Source organism: Empidonax traillii, unplaced genomic scaffold, assembly GCF_003031625.1.
Source record: "Empidonax traillii isolate 1590-97213 ecotype Southwest subspecies unplaced genomic scaffold, ASM303162v1 scaffold14:size4059594, whole genome shotgun sequence".
Taxonomy (NCBI): domain Eukaryota; kingdom Metazoa; phylum Chordata; class Aves; order Passeriformes; family Tyrannidae; genus Empidonax; species Empidonax traillii.
Genome location: NW_020955207.1, coordinates 3,283,527 through 3,302,984, shown reverse-complemented (window position 1 = coordinate 3,302,984; position 19,458 = coordinate 3,283,527). Strand labels below are relative to the sequence as shown.

At 43.0% G+C, this 19,458-nt stretch overlaps 1 protein-coding gene across 1 annotated transcript in view; it reads left to right on the top strand.

The window, feature by feature from the left end:
• The first annotated feature begins 13,872 nt into the window (after positions 1-13,872).
• Positions 13,873-19,458, top strand: part of BMPER (BMP binding endothelial regulator) — a 150,313-nt gene continuing 144,727 nt past the window's right edge. Inside the window, 4 exon segments of the mRNA XM_027892182.1 lie at positions 13,873-14,196; positions 14,199-14,335; positions 14,337-14,460; positions 15,294-15,379. Coding sequence (XP_027747983.1) covers positions 14,058-14,196; positions 14,199-14,335; positions 14,337-14,460; positions 15,294-15,379 — 486 coding nt within the window. The 5' untranslated portion in view covers positions 13,873-14,057.

Here is a 19,458-nt window from a genome sequence, read left to right as displayed (position 1 = left end):
TTGCTGTGTAGAAGCTGCTAATATGGGGGAATATGCTTTTGCCAGGAAACCAGCAGATCACAGCAGAGATGCCTATCATTTCTGTTAGCATTAAATGTATGGCAAGTGATTTAGTTATCATAGGATAGAAGCATAACCCAGCTAATTGAATTTACCTCATCTTCTCTGACAACGTATCCTTACTGCTATATCTTTCCATCTGCCGTATCAGGAAGTTCAAACAAGTGCAACATGAACATACATTTAAGTAAGTACAGCTATTATTTTAAAACACTATGGTATTTTTCAAGAGTTTCATGTTGTTGAAATCAGGAAACAGAGTACAATAGCAATTTATTTTCATACGCTCATTGTAGGTTGATGTTTCCTTTGCATGCAGTGCTATGTGCTTTGATTTAGTATGTGTGTATGAGGCATTCATGCTTATGGATGAACCTACTGTATTGAAGATTTCGATATCCATACACATGCTTTAAATGAAAGGATTAAGCAAAATCTTGCTTATGTATCAGGAAAAAAATTGCTCAAGTAACCAGAAGCCCTGGAAGAGATCCACACCCTCAGGCTATACCATGTAAATTGATTTAAACTCTAATGGGAGTGTTTTTCATTCAATCAGCATGTTGTATTGTTCATTTGTGTGCTAGCACCAGTTTAGCACTACGCTCTCATAATAAAAAATGTTGCTTTTGGAAATTATATTTTGCAAAACCAGTTAATGCTCTAGAGCAAAGTGATAACAGTGTTTGATAAAATATTTTCTTTCATCTTTATAAGCAGAGTAGAGATCTGGGAGTGCTTCCTAAGTGGGAATGATCAATGCTGATCATAGCTTGCTCTCCACCACAGCTCCAGCTGGGTGCAGACTGACAGTCTATTCAGCTGCAGAGACAAGATAAAAGCTGTTCTGATTATGTAAACTGTTGCCTGATGTGAAACCTTGAAGGGAGGTCAGTCATCTTGAGTCATTACTGCAATCTAATTAGAGGCCCAAATCTATTTTCAATGAATTTAACTGAGTATTTTGCCATTGATTTTGAGAGGAGAGCATCCATAATCTTCTACTGGGGGCTGCATGTCAAAATAAGATGACATGTAAGCGTGAACTCCTAGCTAGATGATGTAATAAATCATGAGGGTCACTCCAAAAGGTAATATCCCCAAAACACAATGTGCATGAGGCTTAACTAGTCAGTATTCTTTAAATAGCTGCCAATTTACACCCTAGAAGTGATTGCTTCTCTGTAGAGAGTGATGCTGCATGTGCAATAAGTCCTTGCAAAATAATACCCTAGAGCATTTTATACATGTTACTTCAACCACTTATGAGACACAGTCACTCTCAGGCTGATGTGTAGCAGTTTTTCAACAGTTATAGCAACATTATTACATAGTTTAGGAAATCAAGCAATGACCAGCGTACTCTCCTGCTCCTCAACCAAGGCAATGTGGGAAGGATGTATTTCCAGGAGATATTCTATTAAGAAGAATTCACTTAATTAATTTGACATTTGATCAACAGAAAGCTTGGCCTTCTATCTTTTAAAACGTTGCTATGGTTTCTCTAAATTGATGTTGTTATTATGATTACTATTTCCTGAATGTCACGTACTATTCGAAAATTGGCAGCTCCAGTGTCCTCTAATTATACTGAGACATTTTATCATTGTTAATGAATGTAGCATAGGTGCTATTCTTAGACAACCTTAGGAACGAGCAAGGGTTTTGATCCAAGGATGGCTTGGATCAGTCCTCCTTACTTTGCTAAATCTGTTGAGATGGTATTGCGAAGTTTACAGTGTGTTTGGGAAAGAAAAGAGTTTTTATTCTGTTGGTTTTAATACTTTATTAATTTTAAAGGATAGATCAGTTTCACAGCATCTTGGAAGCGTTAGAGAATATATTAAAAAGTTGGTCTATAACAGATAATATTCCAATTCATTATGAAGCAAGCATTCAGTAATTAATAGTTACTTCAAATGCCTACAATATATTATAATCATGATTGGATTCAGTTACAAGAGACATAAAGAGGATTATTGTACTTTTTTTTTTCCCCTCATGGCATAATGAAGTCAAGATGGTTGGGATCCATAAATATTGGAGAACAGTCAAGTTCCTGCATATATAACAGATACTGCTTTATCCAGCTGCCTGGATGTGTAGTGTGTAGTCTCTTCCTTGAGCAGTGACTGTAACTAGGAGCTGGTAAGAACACAGCTTGGTTAACATGGTGTGATTGCTTCTGATCCAGTAGAAACAAAGAGAGTTTCTCTTGGCAGTGAATTTGAATGCCATGTTCCAGCATTAACTAAATATTTTTTGATGCTATGACACAATTCTTTCATCATGACACTGGACAGCTTCTTTTGCATGTTTCAGGGTGCAAGTCCCAAAAGCAGTCAGGAGGTGTGTGACTTGGGAGGGGAGCATTTCCCCTGTTGCTCTGGGCAACAGGATTTCAAATGTAAGGGTTTGTCCCTTATGGCAGTTACTTAGAAGGCCTGGGAGGAGCAAGAGGAGACCTGAAGAACTGGATTCCCAGCAGAATCATCTCCAAATGCTCCCACACCCCTGCCACAGAGAAATGTATTCTCTTGAGAAGAGGACTCTTGTCTCACCTTGGTAAGACTGTGTCTCCAGGGTTAGTATGTTTGTGTATTTGGTGGTCAGATAGCAGGGCTGGATGCAGTGATAACAACCAGCTTGACACCCATAAAAGAGGACTAGAAATTAATGTTTTTGTGGCCAAACAACTAAAAAAGAATATGGGCAATATGAGTGGCTTTTCAAAATAGCTAATGGTTTATCATTGCTGTCATACCTATCTGGCAAGGTCCGAGAAGTGGATGATGCTTCCTGACTGCAGACAAGCAGGACTGGAGAAGGTCATGGGTACTCTTCTGGGCAGGTGTGACAGGTGAGGTTGGCAAAAACAAGATGAAAGAGCATTGGGAATATGCAGGTGGTTCTAGATTGTGGATGGTACACATTTAGTGTGCTAAAAACTGATTTTTTTTTCTATTTTTGTCTCTTCTTTTATAACGAAGTAATTCCATGTTTAGCATTCATTAGCTCATCTCATATGGATAGCAGTCTTTTCTTCACTTTTAATCCTTTTTCTCGTCATCCACATTTTTGTAGGTACCAGTCACTCCTGCAATCCTGTTTTCCTTTAGCTTTTTTTTCCTACCAAATCCCATTGACCGTAAATTGACGATTTTGCCCAGCAGCCACTTTGTAGGTGTTTTAAAAATCCTGAAAGAAGGAAAGCTTGCAGCAAAATGAGTGTTTTGGTTAAACTTTTGAAATACAATGTATCTGTTCTTCTCTGGGATGAATAACATTGCTTTCAGCATCAGGAAAATAATGAATGGAAAACCATGTGCACTAAAGAAGTTGAAGCTTTACTTTAAAGGGCTACTGCCCAAGTATGTCATCCAACAGAGGAAAGTTGGTAGCTGCATTGTTTTTTGTACGACAGCTACCCAGACGGTGATGTGATACCTTTTACTGGGCTAACCAAAGTTAAAATTAGAACTGAGCAAATTAATCCCAATGACTAACAGAGTTTGTGCATTTAACCTTTCTTGCTTCTGATCAAGATCAACTTTTTCAAGCCCAGCTGCAGACTTTTTTGCTTTACAGTATGCTGAGAGATTGCTAAGCCTGGTGAGCTTCTTACCTTTAGCTTGACAATTTGATTGCACAAAAACTAAGAGGCACAAAAATACAGCCTGGTCCTACTTGTTCAGGTTTATTGCACTGGCCAAAAAAACAATTTCTACAAATGCTCTTCCACTTCTCTGTCATTTAGAGATACCCAGTACACAAATCTGAACCCTGAAGTGTTTATCTGATGCAGGCTTCTTAATCTCAAGCCAGTGGGCATGCCCACATCTCGAGAGCTGAGCTAGGAAGTGGGTTCAGGCATTTACCTGTATACTTGTTTATCTGGACTGCTGGAGGCTTTGTAATAATATTTACAGAAACCCAAGTGCACTGTGACTTTTTGTATAGGGTTTTTTTACCAAGTCACTTCCACGTTGACTTCCACTTTGAAATTAGTTTGTCTCTTTCTCTCTACCATTGTCCTCACTACTATGAGTTTTTATTCACCACGTTTAAAGATGAATTATTCATTTTCCATATCACTTTTACTCCTGTTGATAGCTACCTATCCTTCAAAGCTGGTTGAGCACTACTGTGAACGGAGGGAGCAGCACAGCAGAGGCAAGCAGACCAAACCGCCTGTAAACAGCAGAGTTGTATAACTCTCACTGATTCACCATCCTGCGGGTGTGGTGGAGCAGTTTCCATAATGGTAAACTTACTCACCAAAGTGGCCAAAGGACATTCTTGTTCAGAAAAAAATCCAGCCAGAGGGTATAAGCAAAAGGAGTGCCCTTCTCCTTCCTAAGTTTTTGTGCCTACTTTGTCGTTGCTGGAGGCAAGACTGTTAGTCATGTGGCTTCTCTGGTGAAAAGATTGTGGGTTTTATTCTCGGCAATGATGAACCAAAACTGGGATAGTCAAGGCTCTGACAGTGTGCCTGGGCAGCTACAGAGCCGTGCACTAGCCCTTCCGTCTTCCCACACAAGCACAGGCTCCTTTGTGCTCCTGAACAGAGCAGAATTAGGGATGTTCAGCTTTACTTCTCAGGGATAAATTTCCTTCTCCAGCATCACAGATTCCTCTGTCTCCATACCTTTGCCTGGCTCATGTCAGAGGTGTATTCTGGCTCCTCTTTATGCACTTTCCACCCTTCATAAACTATAGCACCAGGTAGTGCTTAGAAAATACTCATAAACTGGTATAAGAGGGTTTTTTGCATCTCCTTATGGTCTTCAACATCTTTCTTCATCTTCACTGTGTGCCTATGGGAATATCTTTGGGTTAATGTACCACACTCTCTGCTAGGCTTGACTCAGTCCCTGTGCTTTCCCTCAGTAAGGCCTGCATTACCAAAACTAACCAATAATTCAGATTGCGCTCATTTTTATGTATTATGATTAAACTCAAAGCCTGTGCTAGGTCTGGGAACCCAGAAAGTGAGACTCCGGGTTTGGAGAGTTTGGTGTGGGAGAATAGAGCTATTGTTTGGCTGCTGCCATGCCCATACCTTTGCAGTCTGGCTGGGTCCTGCTAGCTATGAAAAAAATAATTTGCATTACACCCCTTCTAGGACAAAACAAAGCATAGCTTTCAGAGCCATCTTTTCTTCCTGATTCTTCTAGTTTGCATCATGTAAATTCAAACTGTGTTGCCTTAATCCTTTTCTGCACTTGGGCCAGCAGCTGAAAGCCTGTGAAAGCATGCGTATTTTATCCTCTGTGTGCAATGCAGAAACAGCTTTTCAAACCACAGAGACTATTTTAAATTAAATGGCCATTTTTTGCAATCCTATCATTACAAAGCTGAGGCTTGATTGTTGTCCTCAGAGTGCTTCGTAGCAGCAAAATTCTTGCATTTTGGGAATTTGCTGTCTATTCATCCAGTTGGAGTGGACCCAAAAGCAAAGCATGGAACTGTTGTGAGTGCTGTGCTGGCTAGTGCTCACAATATTACTTTCTCTAATAGATGGCTTGTACTGTCATTTTGTGGAATGCTCATATGTCAGTTCATCATCATTTGGATAGTAGGGTTGACCTTTTTCTTTTCAGTAAAGACAAACAGAAATTATCTTTAAGAAGTGCAGTTGTTTTCATTACTGCTTGCACAGCAGAACTGAAAGCAGCTCCATTGTGGGACAGCAAACCCCTCAGTTCTGTAATTTATTATTTGATATTTTTCTTTCTTCATGTGAACATTTATGAAGGTATAAACACAAACTTCAAAAAAAGTCAATCTAAGAAAGTACTTGTGGAAGTTAAGAAGCTGGGTGATCACTTGGGGAAAAGTTGGAGTCTTCACCTTGCTCCATGCTGTGCGTGTCCCACACAAGCCATCCAAGCTGTTGCCAGTGGGCAGCCAAGTCACACAGCTTGCTTGGCATGGTCTGTAAGTACAGGGCAGCCTCACAACTTGTTTCCAAAGTTTTCCAGTTGGACTTTCTTTCGGTCTAGTTTCTTTCTGTCTAGTTTCCGTGAAACCACTGCCTCCCACGGAAGCCTGGGAGACCCCAGCTGATTAGCTGAGTTTGTGGATTAATTTAGGTCTGTTGCCAGTTGGAATGCGAGGGTATCCAAATGGGATGGGGTGTCCTGGATTGCTTCTGGACCACAATCACATACCCCCAGGCTAGAGATATGGCTGGCTGTGTGCACAGCACTCAGTGCTGCCACTTTTAGAAGGCTATGGACCCAAATTCCTACTCTTAGGAGCACCAGGAGATGCAACCCCTATGGAAGAAGAGGCCTGTTTGTTGGGTCATGCAACACAAAGTGAACCTTGAACACAGGTAGCCCTGATGCTGTAGTCCTCTGCTTTTGAAGGGAGTTATCCTGGCTTCCTCTGGGAACCTGCTGTGACAAGTGTCAACAGGAGAGGACTTTTTGCCCATAAAGTGATTGTTCTTACTGACCGTGTTCTTCTTGGGACTACTCTGATGAGTGAATGTTTCCAGGGAAAAGACCTAAATTATGTGGTCTATTAGCATGATGAGCAGTTTGCAAAATACTTCCAGCACCATAATCTTCTCGTTGTTTATTAATAGCTCTCTTATTTACTATCTGACTTTCATACAGATACAAGCTACGCTACAGCCATACAGACTGACTTAATCCAAACATAAGAATACTAAAGACAATTTGATCAACACTAAAATAATATTTAAAAATATTGAAACCAATTAGAATTTTAAATGACTTGGTAAAAAGGTTGTTTTTTGTTCACCTAAATAAACCCCAAATCCCTTAAGACACAAATTCGGTTCTATGTGAAAATAGTTTATTACCAACCAGTTTCTCACAAGATGTTGTTTTGTATGTTGGAATACCCACCAGCCATCACCTTGAGACTTCAGAGTCTAGGTTTAAAGATACCTAAAGTAAATAGCATACACCAAATGTAAATACTTATTTAAAATTCTGGGAAGCCTTAAAACTGTTGATTAATTGTTTTCTTTGGTCACAAGTAATTCAGCTGACTCTCCTGGGTTTAACCTGCTAATATATTCAAGACATGTGACTGATACTTTCCCAAAGTAAATACTATTCCGTGTCTCTGTTCACCTCATGCTTCTAAATGATGTATTTGGAAGTATGCTACTGTCAGACAACTTGGGGATTTGGCAGAAACTCCCTGCAGATTTGTCTAATGACACTAAAAGCCCACCTCTGGCACATTTAATATTACTCTCATCTCCTTCTGAAAGAGCCTTAGATAGCTGAGAGGCAGGTAGATGAATTATACTGCCGTCTGGAAGTGCATTTTTTTTTTCCTCTTGCCCAAGTGGCTCTGTGTTTTCTTTTTTGTGAAGGTCTGACATTAATCTGACCTGCGTGAATCGGTAGCAAAACGAGATGGGTTTTTAATGAATTTCTGCTCTGGGTTTTTTTTTGGGTCTGTGTGTACTCCTGTCTACTTGGGTTAAGCACATGCAGGATATCCAGGGTTTAATTAATCATTCAGAGTGGTGGGCAATTCCGTATAATTATTAAATCTTGTAGTATTGCTTCTTTAATAATGGCTATAATACTCATTGTGAAACTGCATAACTAGCAGAAGTTTCAACAGACCAGTGCAGGATTACCCCAGTTTGCACAGGTGTGTTATCTGAACATATCCTGATGGATGGAGCTTTACAAGACTGCTTATGATTGTCAGATCATTGCTCTCTATATGTGTGGTACTGTCAGTCAGTAGGACAGATCAGGTATTAATGTTTAATTGAGTGTGCTTCCCCTAAATCGGAAGCCAAGAAGAAATAGTGGGGAGGATTTCTTTCTTACACCAGCTGTAATGCTGTATAGCCAATTTACTGAAGAAAAAAGTAATCAGTAAATTGCTTAATCTTTGTATCTGGCAAATAACAACAAATAGGGGTTCTTTGTAAAACTGCCTTGTTTCCAGATAAGATAACATTTTACTAATTGCAGGGACAGTAAAAGTGAACGCCCTACAAAGCCAGACTAGTGAAAGGGGAAAAACGGCGTTCTGAGCACAAACTGGGAGAGCATTTCGCTGGAGTAGGAAGGAAGGAGCAAGGCATGAGGACATATCAGATTAGATTTCTGTAGGCGGCTCTGCGGCCCCAGGTTAACCGTGGAAGCGGCTCCGGCTCATCCCGCGCCGTGGCCGCGGCGCTCCGGGCTCCCAACGCTGCCACCTGCCGGCAGCCGCCCCGCCCGGGAGCTGATCCTCCCCGACCGCCTCCAGCGGCGGGCGGTAACTTTTTATTGCAGGCGACTTAAAAATCAATGGCCTCGAGTCTCCTCTCGCTCGTTTTCGGTGTGGGTGAGGGCACCCGTCTGAAGGAGAGGAGGCTCCGAGTCGATATGATGTTTCGTTCCTCAAGCCTCACCTCCCAGTTTTTAAGCCTTTAAGTTTTTGTTCAAAAAAAAAAAAAAANGAGCATTAGGAGGAATGAACTCCCGGGGTACACTCTCTGTCAGTGAAGTGGGGATCTTATACGATGCATGCCGTGGAAACTTGTCTTTTAGCAAAAGTGCAATCCTTTGCCTTTCTGTGCAGTGTAGAGGCAGCTGCTTTTCAACTGTATCCTGGCTGGTAGGAACCATCTTCTGTCACAATAAGCATATCTTGTCTTTTGTGGGGGCAGGGGGTAGGATAAATAATCTCTCTCTAGTACAGAAAGGGTCCATCTTCATGTGCAGTTAATCAATCAATCAGTCAATCTTCCATTTTACAGAATGCTTGAGTACTCCTTGTTGGTTGCACTTATCAGGCTGTACAGCAGCCAGGCAAAAAGCAAGGTTTGGTTTGTCTCACAAATTGAAAACAAAGAAGCACCTCATATATGTCACTCTTCATGTGATTTCATTAGCTCTTATCCTTTATCAGACACAGCAGATGTTCAAGGGTAAACGTAACACAAAAAAAACCCCCACAAAATAATTTTTATTCTCTCTGAAAGGCAAGCTATTTACAGCAATGAAGTAACAGAAAGGAGTACCAGCATATACTGCTTTACTCTGTTTGCTTGGCCTGTGGCCTCTGGAATTGCTTCTTCTGGGAATCTCATCATTAAGATGGCATCAGCATTTCTCTTATAGTTTACTTCTTTTGTTGTTGTTTTAGCATATTTGATATGGACTATTGCAGCAGCCTATTGTCTCCATATTGGATCCATATTTTCTGCTGCATGCAAGTATTTTTCAGTTTGAGGTACTGTTGGCATTTGTATTCAGTTTAGTTTATGCTGTTTGTTTCGTTTGCTTTTCTATGAATACAGATGATGAGGATAATTTTTAAGCTTTTGCAATGAGAAGCTCACTTTTGTAAGACTTTTTTGGGTTCTGAGAAAATATAACTTAAACAATAGAAATATGTAAGTATGACTGTGCCAGGACATTCTATGTTAATAAACTTTTAAAATGTTACTCATTATCTTTATCTTGCCACAAATAAATTAAATGCTTTGCAAGTTCCAGGGGTTTATGGAAAACTGTCAAAATGATGACTTGTTTGATAAAATTTATAAACATTTATTCAAGTAAGTCTCACTGTAACTTTTAGATATTTTCTTGTACTTTCCTTTTATTTAAAGACTTTGACCATATGTCATTTTTTAATCCTCTCACAGTTTTAAAACCTCTTGGTGTGGTCTCCAGACCTCATTTACACCCATTTAAGTTTTCTGAATATTTTGCAGTAGGGGAGCTTTGTCAGGAGACTGGCACAATCACGCCAGTCTTGAGGTTTTTTAACATTATCTCCTAGAGGAAAAGTGGCTGTGCAGGAAATACCATTTGCTCTCACTAGTGGATACTCTTAACTTTAAAACATGATTAAACACTGAAATAAATGAAGATACGTAAGAATTTGAAAGGCTGCAGCCTGGCTCAGTACTGAAGGATGAACAGTAAAGTCCCATCTGCTCACCTGCAGGCAAGTGCCGTATCTTCACCACAATCCTGTGACTTACTCCTGAGCTTCCCAATTGTGTGCTGATGCACCATGGTAATAAAACACTTTCCCAAATTACAGGTCTGTCTGCAAGAATGTTCAGGACTGAAGCTTATCAGACCCCCTCCTCCAACTACATCAAATATGTGTGACCTTCTTTTTGATGGTGTAAGTTACTGGATCGAGAGTTCTTTGTCTTTAGCAAGATGTTCATAACAATAGAAATGTGTAAACTTGATCTGATATGCAAACTACTTTCAGTACCTTGTAACTGCATAGTTGTTCAGCAAGCCAGAACTGGATACAGCAAGTTGTGCCAATTTATGTAGCCTTCAGCACAGTGTATATCTGGGTCATATTTTCTTCTTTATGCTGAGAAGGCTCACAAATTCAATGAAGCTGTGTTAAGATAATGTATAACAACATAAAGGTAATAAAAGCAGGGACACTCGCAGTGCTGATGTATATGGAGCATGTTGATTGCACACTTGCATGGTAAGGACAACCTATGTCCAAGACCTAGAAGAGCAAGTTTCCTCCCAGAAAAAAAAAGAAAATACATATGAATATAGTGGTTGAGTGCCTCCCAACACTTCTGGAAGAATTTCCTAGCCCATGAAGAATGGGCCTTCTAGCAGTTTTGACTTGCCAGTAAGACAGATAATCATGAAGAAAGTTGTGCGATCACTGCGTTCTTCACTGTTGCTATTGTTAACCATAAAGATTTTTCTTTTTAGGTGAGTGCTGGGTGATCAGGCAATGTATGACATTCTTTTATGGCTCACCACTGGGAAAGCATCACTGGAGAAGGAGCTGAATTCCATACAAAGTGGTAATTGTGAACACCTACCGCTCCAGCAAGCTTGATGAGCCCAGGTTGACCAATAAACAGAACTAATGAATGTATCCTTTCAATAACAACTGATACCATGTAATGCTTATACAAAAGAGGTAAGTGGTTTGATGACATGACTTCTGTTTTAACCGCTGGCATACAACAAAGTATCTGTGCATGTCTGATAGCAGGACATGGTTTCCAGTGTGAGCCTCTGATTTTCCTAAAACGATCACAGCTCTGAATGTTGCTTGGAAAAATGAGTACCTCTTTGAACATGGATGCAAAAGGGAAAAAACCCCTATACCTTGAAACTGTTCTTAATGTGGCATTACAACCAGAAAGGATACTGACCTCTGATAAGGCAGGCTTGGGAGAGAGGTTAAGGGAGAGAGAAAAAGCCAAGACAAACCTGTAGCACTGAGTGGGTGAAACTAAGGTGGGGGAGGATTAAGATGGTGTGTTTCCTTTCCAGGCTGGGTTTTACTTCATGAGATTTAAATGAGAGAGCAATCTTCCTCTGCGATATGTCACCATTATCAATATCGATGAAGCAACAGAGGTTGCTGCTAACCTTAGCAGGCTTTTCCACTGGGCAGCTAATAGGCAGTGAAGTGTGGAGTAGGCACGGCATGGAGAGGCTCAGAATTCCATTTCAGCAGGTGCTTCAAGCAAGGAACATGGGCAAATTCCTCACCCCAACACTGCTGCTACCACAAAAGAGGCATGGACCCAGCGAGCTCACCCCATGGGCAATGTTTTCATGCTGCAGATGTTTCAGAGGTAAGTTTTAGGCCTAATTAACGTGTTGAAGGTGCTTTAGTGATGATCACAGTGTTTTTCTCTACAGGAAAAGGAAAATCATGTAACAAATCTGTGTATGTTGCTTTGTAACTGCCCTGACTTAGGTATTATTTCATTAAGTATTTGTCTTAACTAAATGAGTTATGGCAGGGATTGGGCATTAACTCAGTTGCTGTCGCCTCTTGTCTTCATTTTGTAAAGGAGATCCTTACTTCTTGCATTTTTTGGACTATTTTAACAAGTTCCCTGCTGTTATTTGGATGCCTGGATTGTTATTTGATGCCCTCATTGTGATTTGTATGTTTCTCACACCAAGTGATGTTAATATTTAATGAATTTTAGACCAGAACAAAGAGAAGATTCGATGCACACAATGATATAAGTACTCTCCTGTGGTAGTTGTCACTTAAGAAATTATTAGGGCAGATTTATTTTTCCTATAGCTGTTTCTTTAGAAGGGCTATGGCTGCACTGGAATTAAAAAAGAGTTACCACTGATTACAGACAGAGAAGCCAGCTTGCCAGAAAATTCAGTACATCTTTCCAATGGAAAAAATACTTGGACATGTGAAAATCTATTCTGGAGTAGTGCATAATATGTACCTCATCTCTGTTTAAAATGCATGGAAATGTGAAGATGACATTTCCCAGGAAAGAAAAAAAAAAACAGGGTACATTTATATCCCGACTTTCTTACGTATTCTACACAGCATGGAGCAAGTTTTGTAACTCAATTGTGGTTTTTTTGAATTTAAAATCCTTTTAATGGCATTTAAATTATCCTATATGTCTCTGCAGCTTCAACCTGTGCAGACTTAGACTGGAGAAATAAAGCAGGTTTTCTTTTCTCAGAGAGAGGAATTTTGCTAGGGATGTCCACAAGTTGATCGGTATCAGTTTGCTGTAGTCCCTCCCATAGGTGCTATTTCAGCTATTTTAGGGCTTCTGTGCCGTACCTAAAGGTAGGTGACAAACTGAGTTGGAAATGAGGTGCACAAGTTTTTTAGAACAAAGATGTAAGCTTTCAGAGGTCTTGGCTTTTGGGTTTTATTCTTAAAATGCTCATGCAAATCTATTTGCCTTGGGAAATCTATTTCCCTCCTGGGAAATAAAATGTATTTGAAGTAGTCCTGTACATATCAGCCTGTCATGCATGTGATTTGCCATTACTGTAAGCATTTTTGAAACAGCAGCTCACATGCACCCCCAGAAGAAATGAAATAAGAACGCGTAGAAATCTGAAAACATTTTTCAGTTTGTTGTCAGACTAGTTTATTTCAGAGAGTGTTCACTTCCCCACGTGAAACATCACAGTTTGTAGGAAATCGATTTGTAACACAGGTTCGGGGAGATCTGTCACAGAAAAACCTCCTGCCACAACCCACAAGTGTCATCCCATCCCGACCTTGCGTCTATCTGTGAGTGCAAAAGCTGGGTGTCGGTGATGTCAGTTGCTAACTTTGCCCGTGTTTACACCCGGGATAGCAAAGCGTGGACCTGCAAAATGGCAAGTGTTAAGGAGGAGCTGCCAAGGCTACAGCCCACCGGGGAGCGACGGACCGAGGGACCCGCACGGTGGGCCAGGCTCCGGGACGGAGAGCGCGGCCCCGGCCGCTGCGCCCCTGCTGCTCCCCAGCCCCTCGGGCGGGCTGAGCCCCAACCCCGCCGAGTCCCAGGCGCCCTGAGAGGGAGCGGCAGCTCCGGAGCCGGGTGGGGAGGGACAGGGGAAGCCCCTCTGGGGGGGCGCAGCGGTCCCGCGGAGGGAGAGTCCGGCTCCGGCTGCGGGAGTTGGTGCTGCGGCTGCAGCGAGAGCGGCCGGGCGGGCAGCCGGGGAGCGGAGCCCCGCCGAGGAGTTCTCGGTGGACAGCCTCCGACCCCTCGCTCCCTCCCGCCCGCCCTTCCTTCTCTCCTTCCCTCTCCCCGCTCGCTGGCGGCCGGCGACATCAGCCCCCGGGCACGGAGGGCACTGACAGGAGCCGTGCTGCGGAGCTGGGGACGAGCCCGCCAGAGGCAGCCGGCGCCGCGGCGTTCTGCCCAGGTACCGGGGTTTGCGCCGCCCCGGCCCTGTCCCAGGATCCACGTTTCCTCCCCTGCTACTCCTCTTTTACCTTTTCCTCCTCTTCTGCTTTCCTCCTCTTCTCCTCGATCCTCTCTCTCCCCTTCCCCCGCCCCTCCCGCCGAGCGGCCGCGGGCGCAGCCCCCCGACGCCGCAGCCGGGCCGGGCGGTGCTCGGCGGGGCCGGGGAGGGAGTGGCCGGGCATCTCCCGGCAGGGAAACGGGGTCTGGGGCTGGCAGCCTGTCTGTGCGTGTGTGCGCCGGGGGGGAGGGAGGCATGGGGGCCGGGGGGTGCCGGAGGAGGGACTATAGGGAGAGGAAGGTATAAGAGGGGATGCGGGCAGGGGAGGGGGGTGATGGAAAGAGGGGGTGCGGGGCCGAGGGGCAGGCGCTGACAGCTGCTTTCCCCCGCACCCACAGTCCCCTCCCCCGGTGCCGCCGTTGGGTGGGACTCCCCGGCGGTCCGCGGTCTCCCGTGCTGCTCCTCACCCCCCTGCCGCTGCCCGGCGCCGGGGGTCGGTGCTGGGGCGGGCGTGCCGGGGGTGGGCGGGCTCTGCCACCCGACGGCGCGTCCCGGACGCTGCCCCTCAGCCGGCAGGCGGGCAGCGGCACCCCCGGGACGATGCTGCGGCTCGGCGGGGGCTGGCCCGCGGCCCCGCGCCTCGCCCCGCTCGCCACCGCCCTCCTCCTGGGCGTCCTGTGCCTCCCCGGGGCGCTGGCCTCCTCCCTGCTCACAGGTACGGGGGGACGGGGGCGCGGGGCTCACCTGCCACCGGGAATCGCCGTCGGGAGCGGGGGCTGCCTGGCATTGCGAGGGAAGGGCGGCCGGAGGTGTAACCGCGTGGGTTGGGGCAGGTGAGCACAGTAACCGTGCCCCTCGCCTCTACGTTTTCACGTTCCTTTTTTTTAATCCCCTGTTTTCCCTGCTTCCCCTCGAGAGCTACGTTTCCTGGTATCTGGGGCATGGAGGGAAAGGCTGAATCAATTTCTAGTGCAAGCGAAGAGCCATTAGACTCTGAAAACTGATTCCAACTTGACAGAATACCGGCTAATCAGCACTAGGGCCAAAAAGGGTTTTCTAGTTTGATTCTGTCTGACAGTCAGCCTGCTAATTTTGACTCATTTGCCAGTTGGCTGTTGCGTGTTAAAAGGATGCTTGGTTTAGGGTTGTGCTGTGCTCCTGTTCCAAGTTCTTGGAGTGTAATGGACAGCTGATTTCAGTGAGCTCTGGATCTATCGTTATAGACGTATCCTGCTTTGCATGGAGTACTCGTTATTCTTAACACGTCATCTGAGAGGAGAAAAAACGTCCTTCTTTGCTATAACTGGGGCACAAAGAAAGTCTAGGTTTGTGCAGCATTGAAAGGCCAGTCATTTCCCGTTCTCTTTGGAATCCTACTGAAACGCTGAACGTCCTTGCTTGCTTAAATTGGGCAAATTAAGGCAGGATTTAAAATCAAAGGCTAGGAGTGGAGCAGGGCTTAAACATGAGTGTGGTGAGGACAGTTTCCAAAACCATCAGGGGAAATTGAAATACGTTAGTATTTTAAAATTTTTATTTCTATTTCAGGATCCGTTGCAAAATGTGAAAATGAAGGGGAAATTCTGCAGATACCATTTATCACAGACAACCCTTGTATAATGTGTGTTTGCCTGGTAAGTTTGGATTTCAGCTAGTAAGAGCATTCAGACCTGTACTAAATGTAACTGCACAGAGTGGAGAATGTTTCACATAATCAAATCTTGGGTGCCTCTGTTTCCTTTGTGTAACACAAGGTTATCTCAGAGCTGAGCTAATGGAAAGTAACCTAATCCATGGTCTGACAATCCTTTCTTAGACTTTAAAACTCAGGTACAAAGTTGTACATGACTTTAATATGAGATTGTGAAACTGTGTTTACTGTGTGAATTTGGGGGGAGAACTGTTTTCAGCCAGAGTCAGTGGTGCACCCAGAAGACTTTGCTTGTAGCTCAGCAAAGAGTATGAAAGGTAAGGTTTGGACACTGCTGCTTCAAGCTTCCACACGTTCAGTGTCACACACCAGTAGGTGAGGAGCTCCACAAGAGTGCAAGGTAAAGGCTTCAGTGTGACTGGACGTGCTGTAATAAGACAACAGTGAAAGCACAAGTGATGCTTTTATCAGAGTGCTTTGTTCCAAGGCTCACATTGCCTGCTGTGCCGGGAATTCAGAGGTTAATAATCTTGCTAGCTAGTACACATTTTGGGAAGAAACATTCTGTTTCTTTGTCATTCTGCTTCGGAGTTAAATGTTTTTGGGAGCAGTTCAGTTGGACAGGCCAAGGATTAGGAGTTATTGTAATACAGTTGTTCTAAATAAAACTTCCTATGATATATTTAAAAGAAAACCATAAACCTTAATTTGCTGTTGAATGCAAAGAAAAGTATAACTAGAAAGCTCTATGTTTTACATTTTGGAATTTACAGAGTAGCGGAATGTACAGAATGCGTTCTGCTTTAGGACTGAAATGTCAACACACCCTCTCCTCCTCTTCTATTATTGCTATTAATGTTATTAGAAGTCTATAAAAGACGTAAAGAATTGTTTCAGACTGCCTTTTAGAAGGCAATTTTGGCAACTGCAGGACCTAGATCATCTTGAGCCCCCTGAAGTTGATGTGTGTCCCTGTGCTGAGTCCATTATTTCGAGACTCCTTGATAACTTTTTAGGTAATGTTGATAAAGAATATGCCAAATACATTATTAATTCTTTTGAGTAGAGAGGGGTGGGAAAAAGAAGAGTGTGGGATGTGGCAAGTAAGGAAATCAAAGGGAAAACAAAGGAGACAAAGCTGTGTTTTATCATGGGTCACCTTCCCAAATATGTCTGCCACCACTTTTGCTAATGGAAGTTGGTGTTAACCAGCGAGGAAGCAATTTATCTGTGAAGCAGCAGAAGTTCAGTCTTGGGCATCAGGGCAATAATGCATGAGGGTAAAATACTTGTATTTATAGATCTCTCTAGACCTTGGCTTTATTAAATCAATGAGCACCCTTTTAGTGCATGACCATGAAGAACTGCAAAAAGCATCGGGTGTAAGAACTCTAAGTCCCTGTGGTTTGCAGGGCTTACTTCAGTGAAATGGCAACCGGGGGCATTTCGCTCCCTTCTATGCCAGGGGAACGCTACATTTTATTAAGTGTACAGATGCCTAGCAAGTTACTGCAGTTACCTGCCCTCTGTTTTATTTCAGCAAAAGGATAAATGTAAGCTCTGTTTCTTGAGTTGGAAGCTGGGAGGCTTGGTAGAGAGAAGGAACCCAGTCTGAAGATACTGAATTTGACACTGTGCAGCATGCAAAACATTGACTTATTGGACAGCCCCTTGCTGAAATTTTTTTTCGGGCCTACCACAAGGGTAAAGATCAATTTTAGGAGGTCTGGGGAGAACAGAAACAAAAGAAACAATACGGTGATTTGTGACTGGAGGGGGAAGAGAGAAACAGGTTACCTTACATCCAGCTAGGAATATTGATTGTTTAATAGCGATTCAGGGAGGAACTTTCTCTGGAAGACTGATCATATTCTTTAAAGGCAAACCTGATGGATGTTCATATCGTAAGAAGTGAGCAACTGAAAAGAAAGCTTTATCAGCTCTTACAGGAAGGAAGCAATTGCTGTCCGGGAGAAATTCAGAAAATTCAACATTTGGGATGAAGAGGAATCACTTAATAACTCTGTATGTCCCATCCTGGTGGAATATCTAAATAACTCTGTGTGTTCCATCCCTAGCAGTGACCAAGGCCAGGTTGGGTGGGGCCCTGAACAACCTGATCTAGTGGGTGGCATTCCTGCCAATGGTGGGGGGAGACTTGGAGCTGTATGATCTTTAAGGTCCCTTCCAACACAAACCTATCTGTGATTCTATTAACTCCCTTCCAGGACTCAAGAATGAGAGAAGATAAAACTGAAATGTGGGAATTCATTCATCATTTGACAGAACTTACTCTGCTAGTGATGTCCTGTGGAGCATGGAGCTCAGATGCATCTGAGCAGGAGGGAAAGAGGGAGGCAGCATAAGCAAAATGATGTCCAGCTTTCTCTTAACAGGCTAAATTATTTGGGAGGGTAAAGCAACAGGAGAAAATGTGGTAAAAATTAGAAGCTCATAGATTACAAGTAAGTTGCAACAATGCAATGAAGACTGCAAAGAGCAGTTGCAAAATCAATTCCTTATACACCACTGAGAAGTCTGGGAAGGAAGATGAAAACCAAAAGTTGTCTTTCCTCAAAGGTTAGTGAGGACAGGGCGGACTGATCTTCATGGTAGGAATGTAAGCAGCAACAATGCAGATAGAGCCTGGACTGGTGTCTGGAGACACTGCTTTGATAAAAGCTTCTATGTCATGTTTTAGAGTTTTATTGGTAACACAAACCCCTGAATCTTTAATACAAGAGGGACGCTGGTGGGGTTCTTCTAGAGACAGCCAAGTTTAGCTACCAAACAAGATTAGTTCATTCTTGAGCATCTGCTGTAACATGTGGAAAGAGAAGTTGTGGTTATATGGGAATTCAGACTAAGGATCATTTGCCAGATATTTCATATACAGTATGTTGTAAGTCATTCACTTCTAAAATAGAGGTAATGCTTTTTTTAATAAAAAGGCACTGCACACACTGTGAGATAACTCTTGCTTTGGGCTTCCCGACTTGTCAAAACGAAATGTGATGGAGTGCGTGGAGTAGCACTGACGCTTGCCCTTAATATAACGAAACAGGTAAGACTAAGGGTGTGTAGGTGTCTGTACATGTACACTGTAGTGCTCTATATGCAAAAACTACTAACTCAGCAAGCCACTATGGGTAAAATCTAGAGTTTCCTAATTTGCAATTTATATGTCTCTACTTAAGGGTCTTAATAATGCCCATAAAAATGTTAAATTTTAATATCTCTAAGAGAACAGTTTCAGTGTGAGCTTTTACAGTTACAACACTTTAGTGCTGGCATAAACATGGATGAATTTGATCTCTAAAGAGTTGGTCATTAATTACAGCTGACTGCAAGAAATGGTCATTTTAATTTTTCTTTTTAGAGAAAAACACCAAAGAGAGGTTGTAATTTATTCAGAAGGAATTTCTTGTAGGATTGTGATGAAAGCCCAGGTCTCCTAACTCCTGGTCTAACGGTTTCACTACATAGCCATCTCTTTTTCACTTCATGCACTTCCACTTTACAAGCGGATGTGAGTGATATAGCCACAGTCTAACAATACTAGTTTTCTTTTGTATCTCTCTGACAACGGCACAGATGCCAGGTTTTGGTGTGTCTGGTCTCTTGAGCTTGTTCTGAGGCATGGATGGGCAACAGACAAATTAAAGCTGACTCTGTAATTGAGAGATTTTGGGAAGGATGATTTATGACTTGCTCTTACTATCTGCAAAGTGCTGTTAGAGCCAGTGTGCTTTGGTGTTCTGCCCACTTCCACTTTGAATGTCTGTGGTTCCACATCTCCGAGGAGATTTGCTGTGTCTGGAAAGCTAAAATACCACCTCTCTTTCCATAGGATTTGAGATGCTGGAATAGGGCAAAGAAGGCTGAAGGCAGCTGAAAGTACCTGCTTTCAAGTGTAATAAACACGGACACTGGAGAAAGTACTTAGAGCTGAGGAGTAAAACAGATATACAGATGTTGCACTGGAAAATTGTTTTTCTAGAAGCTGGATTTCGTAATAAGTGCAGGACAGCTTACATGTGAAATGCCATGGCTAAGCATCCC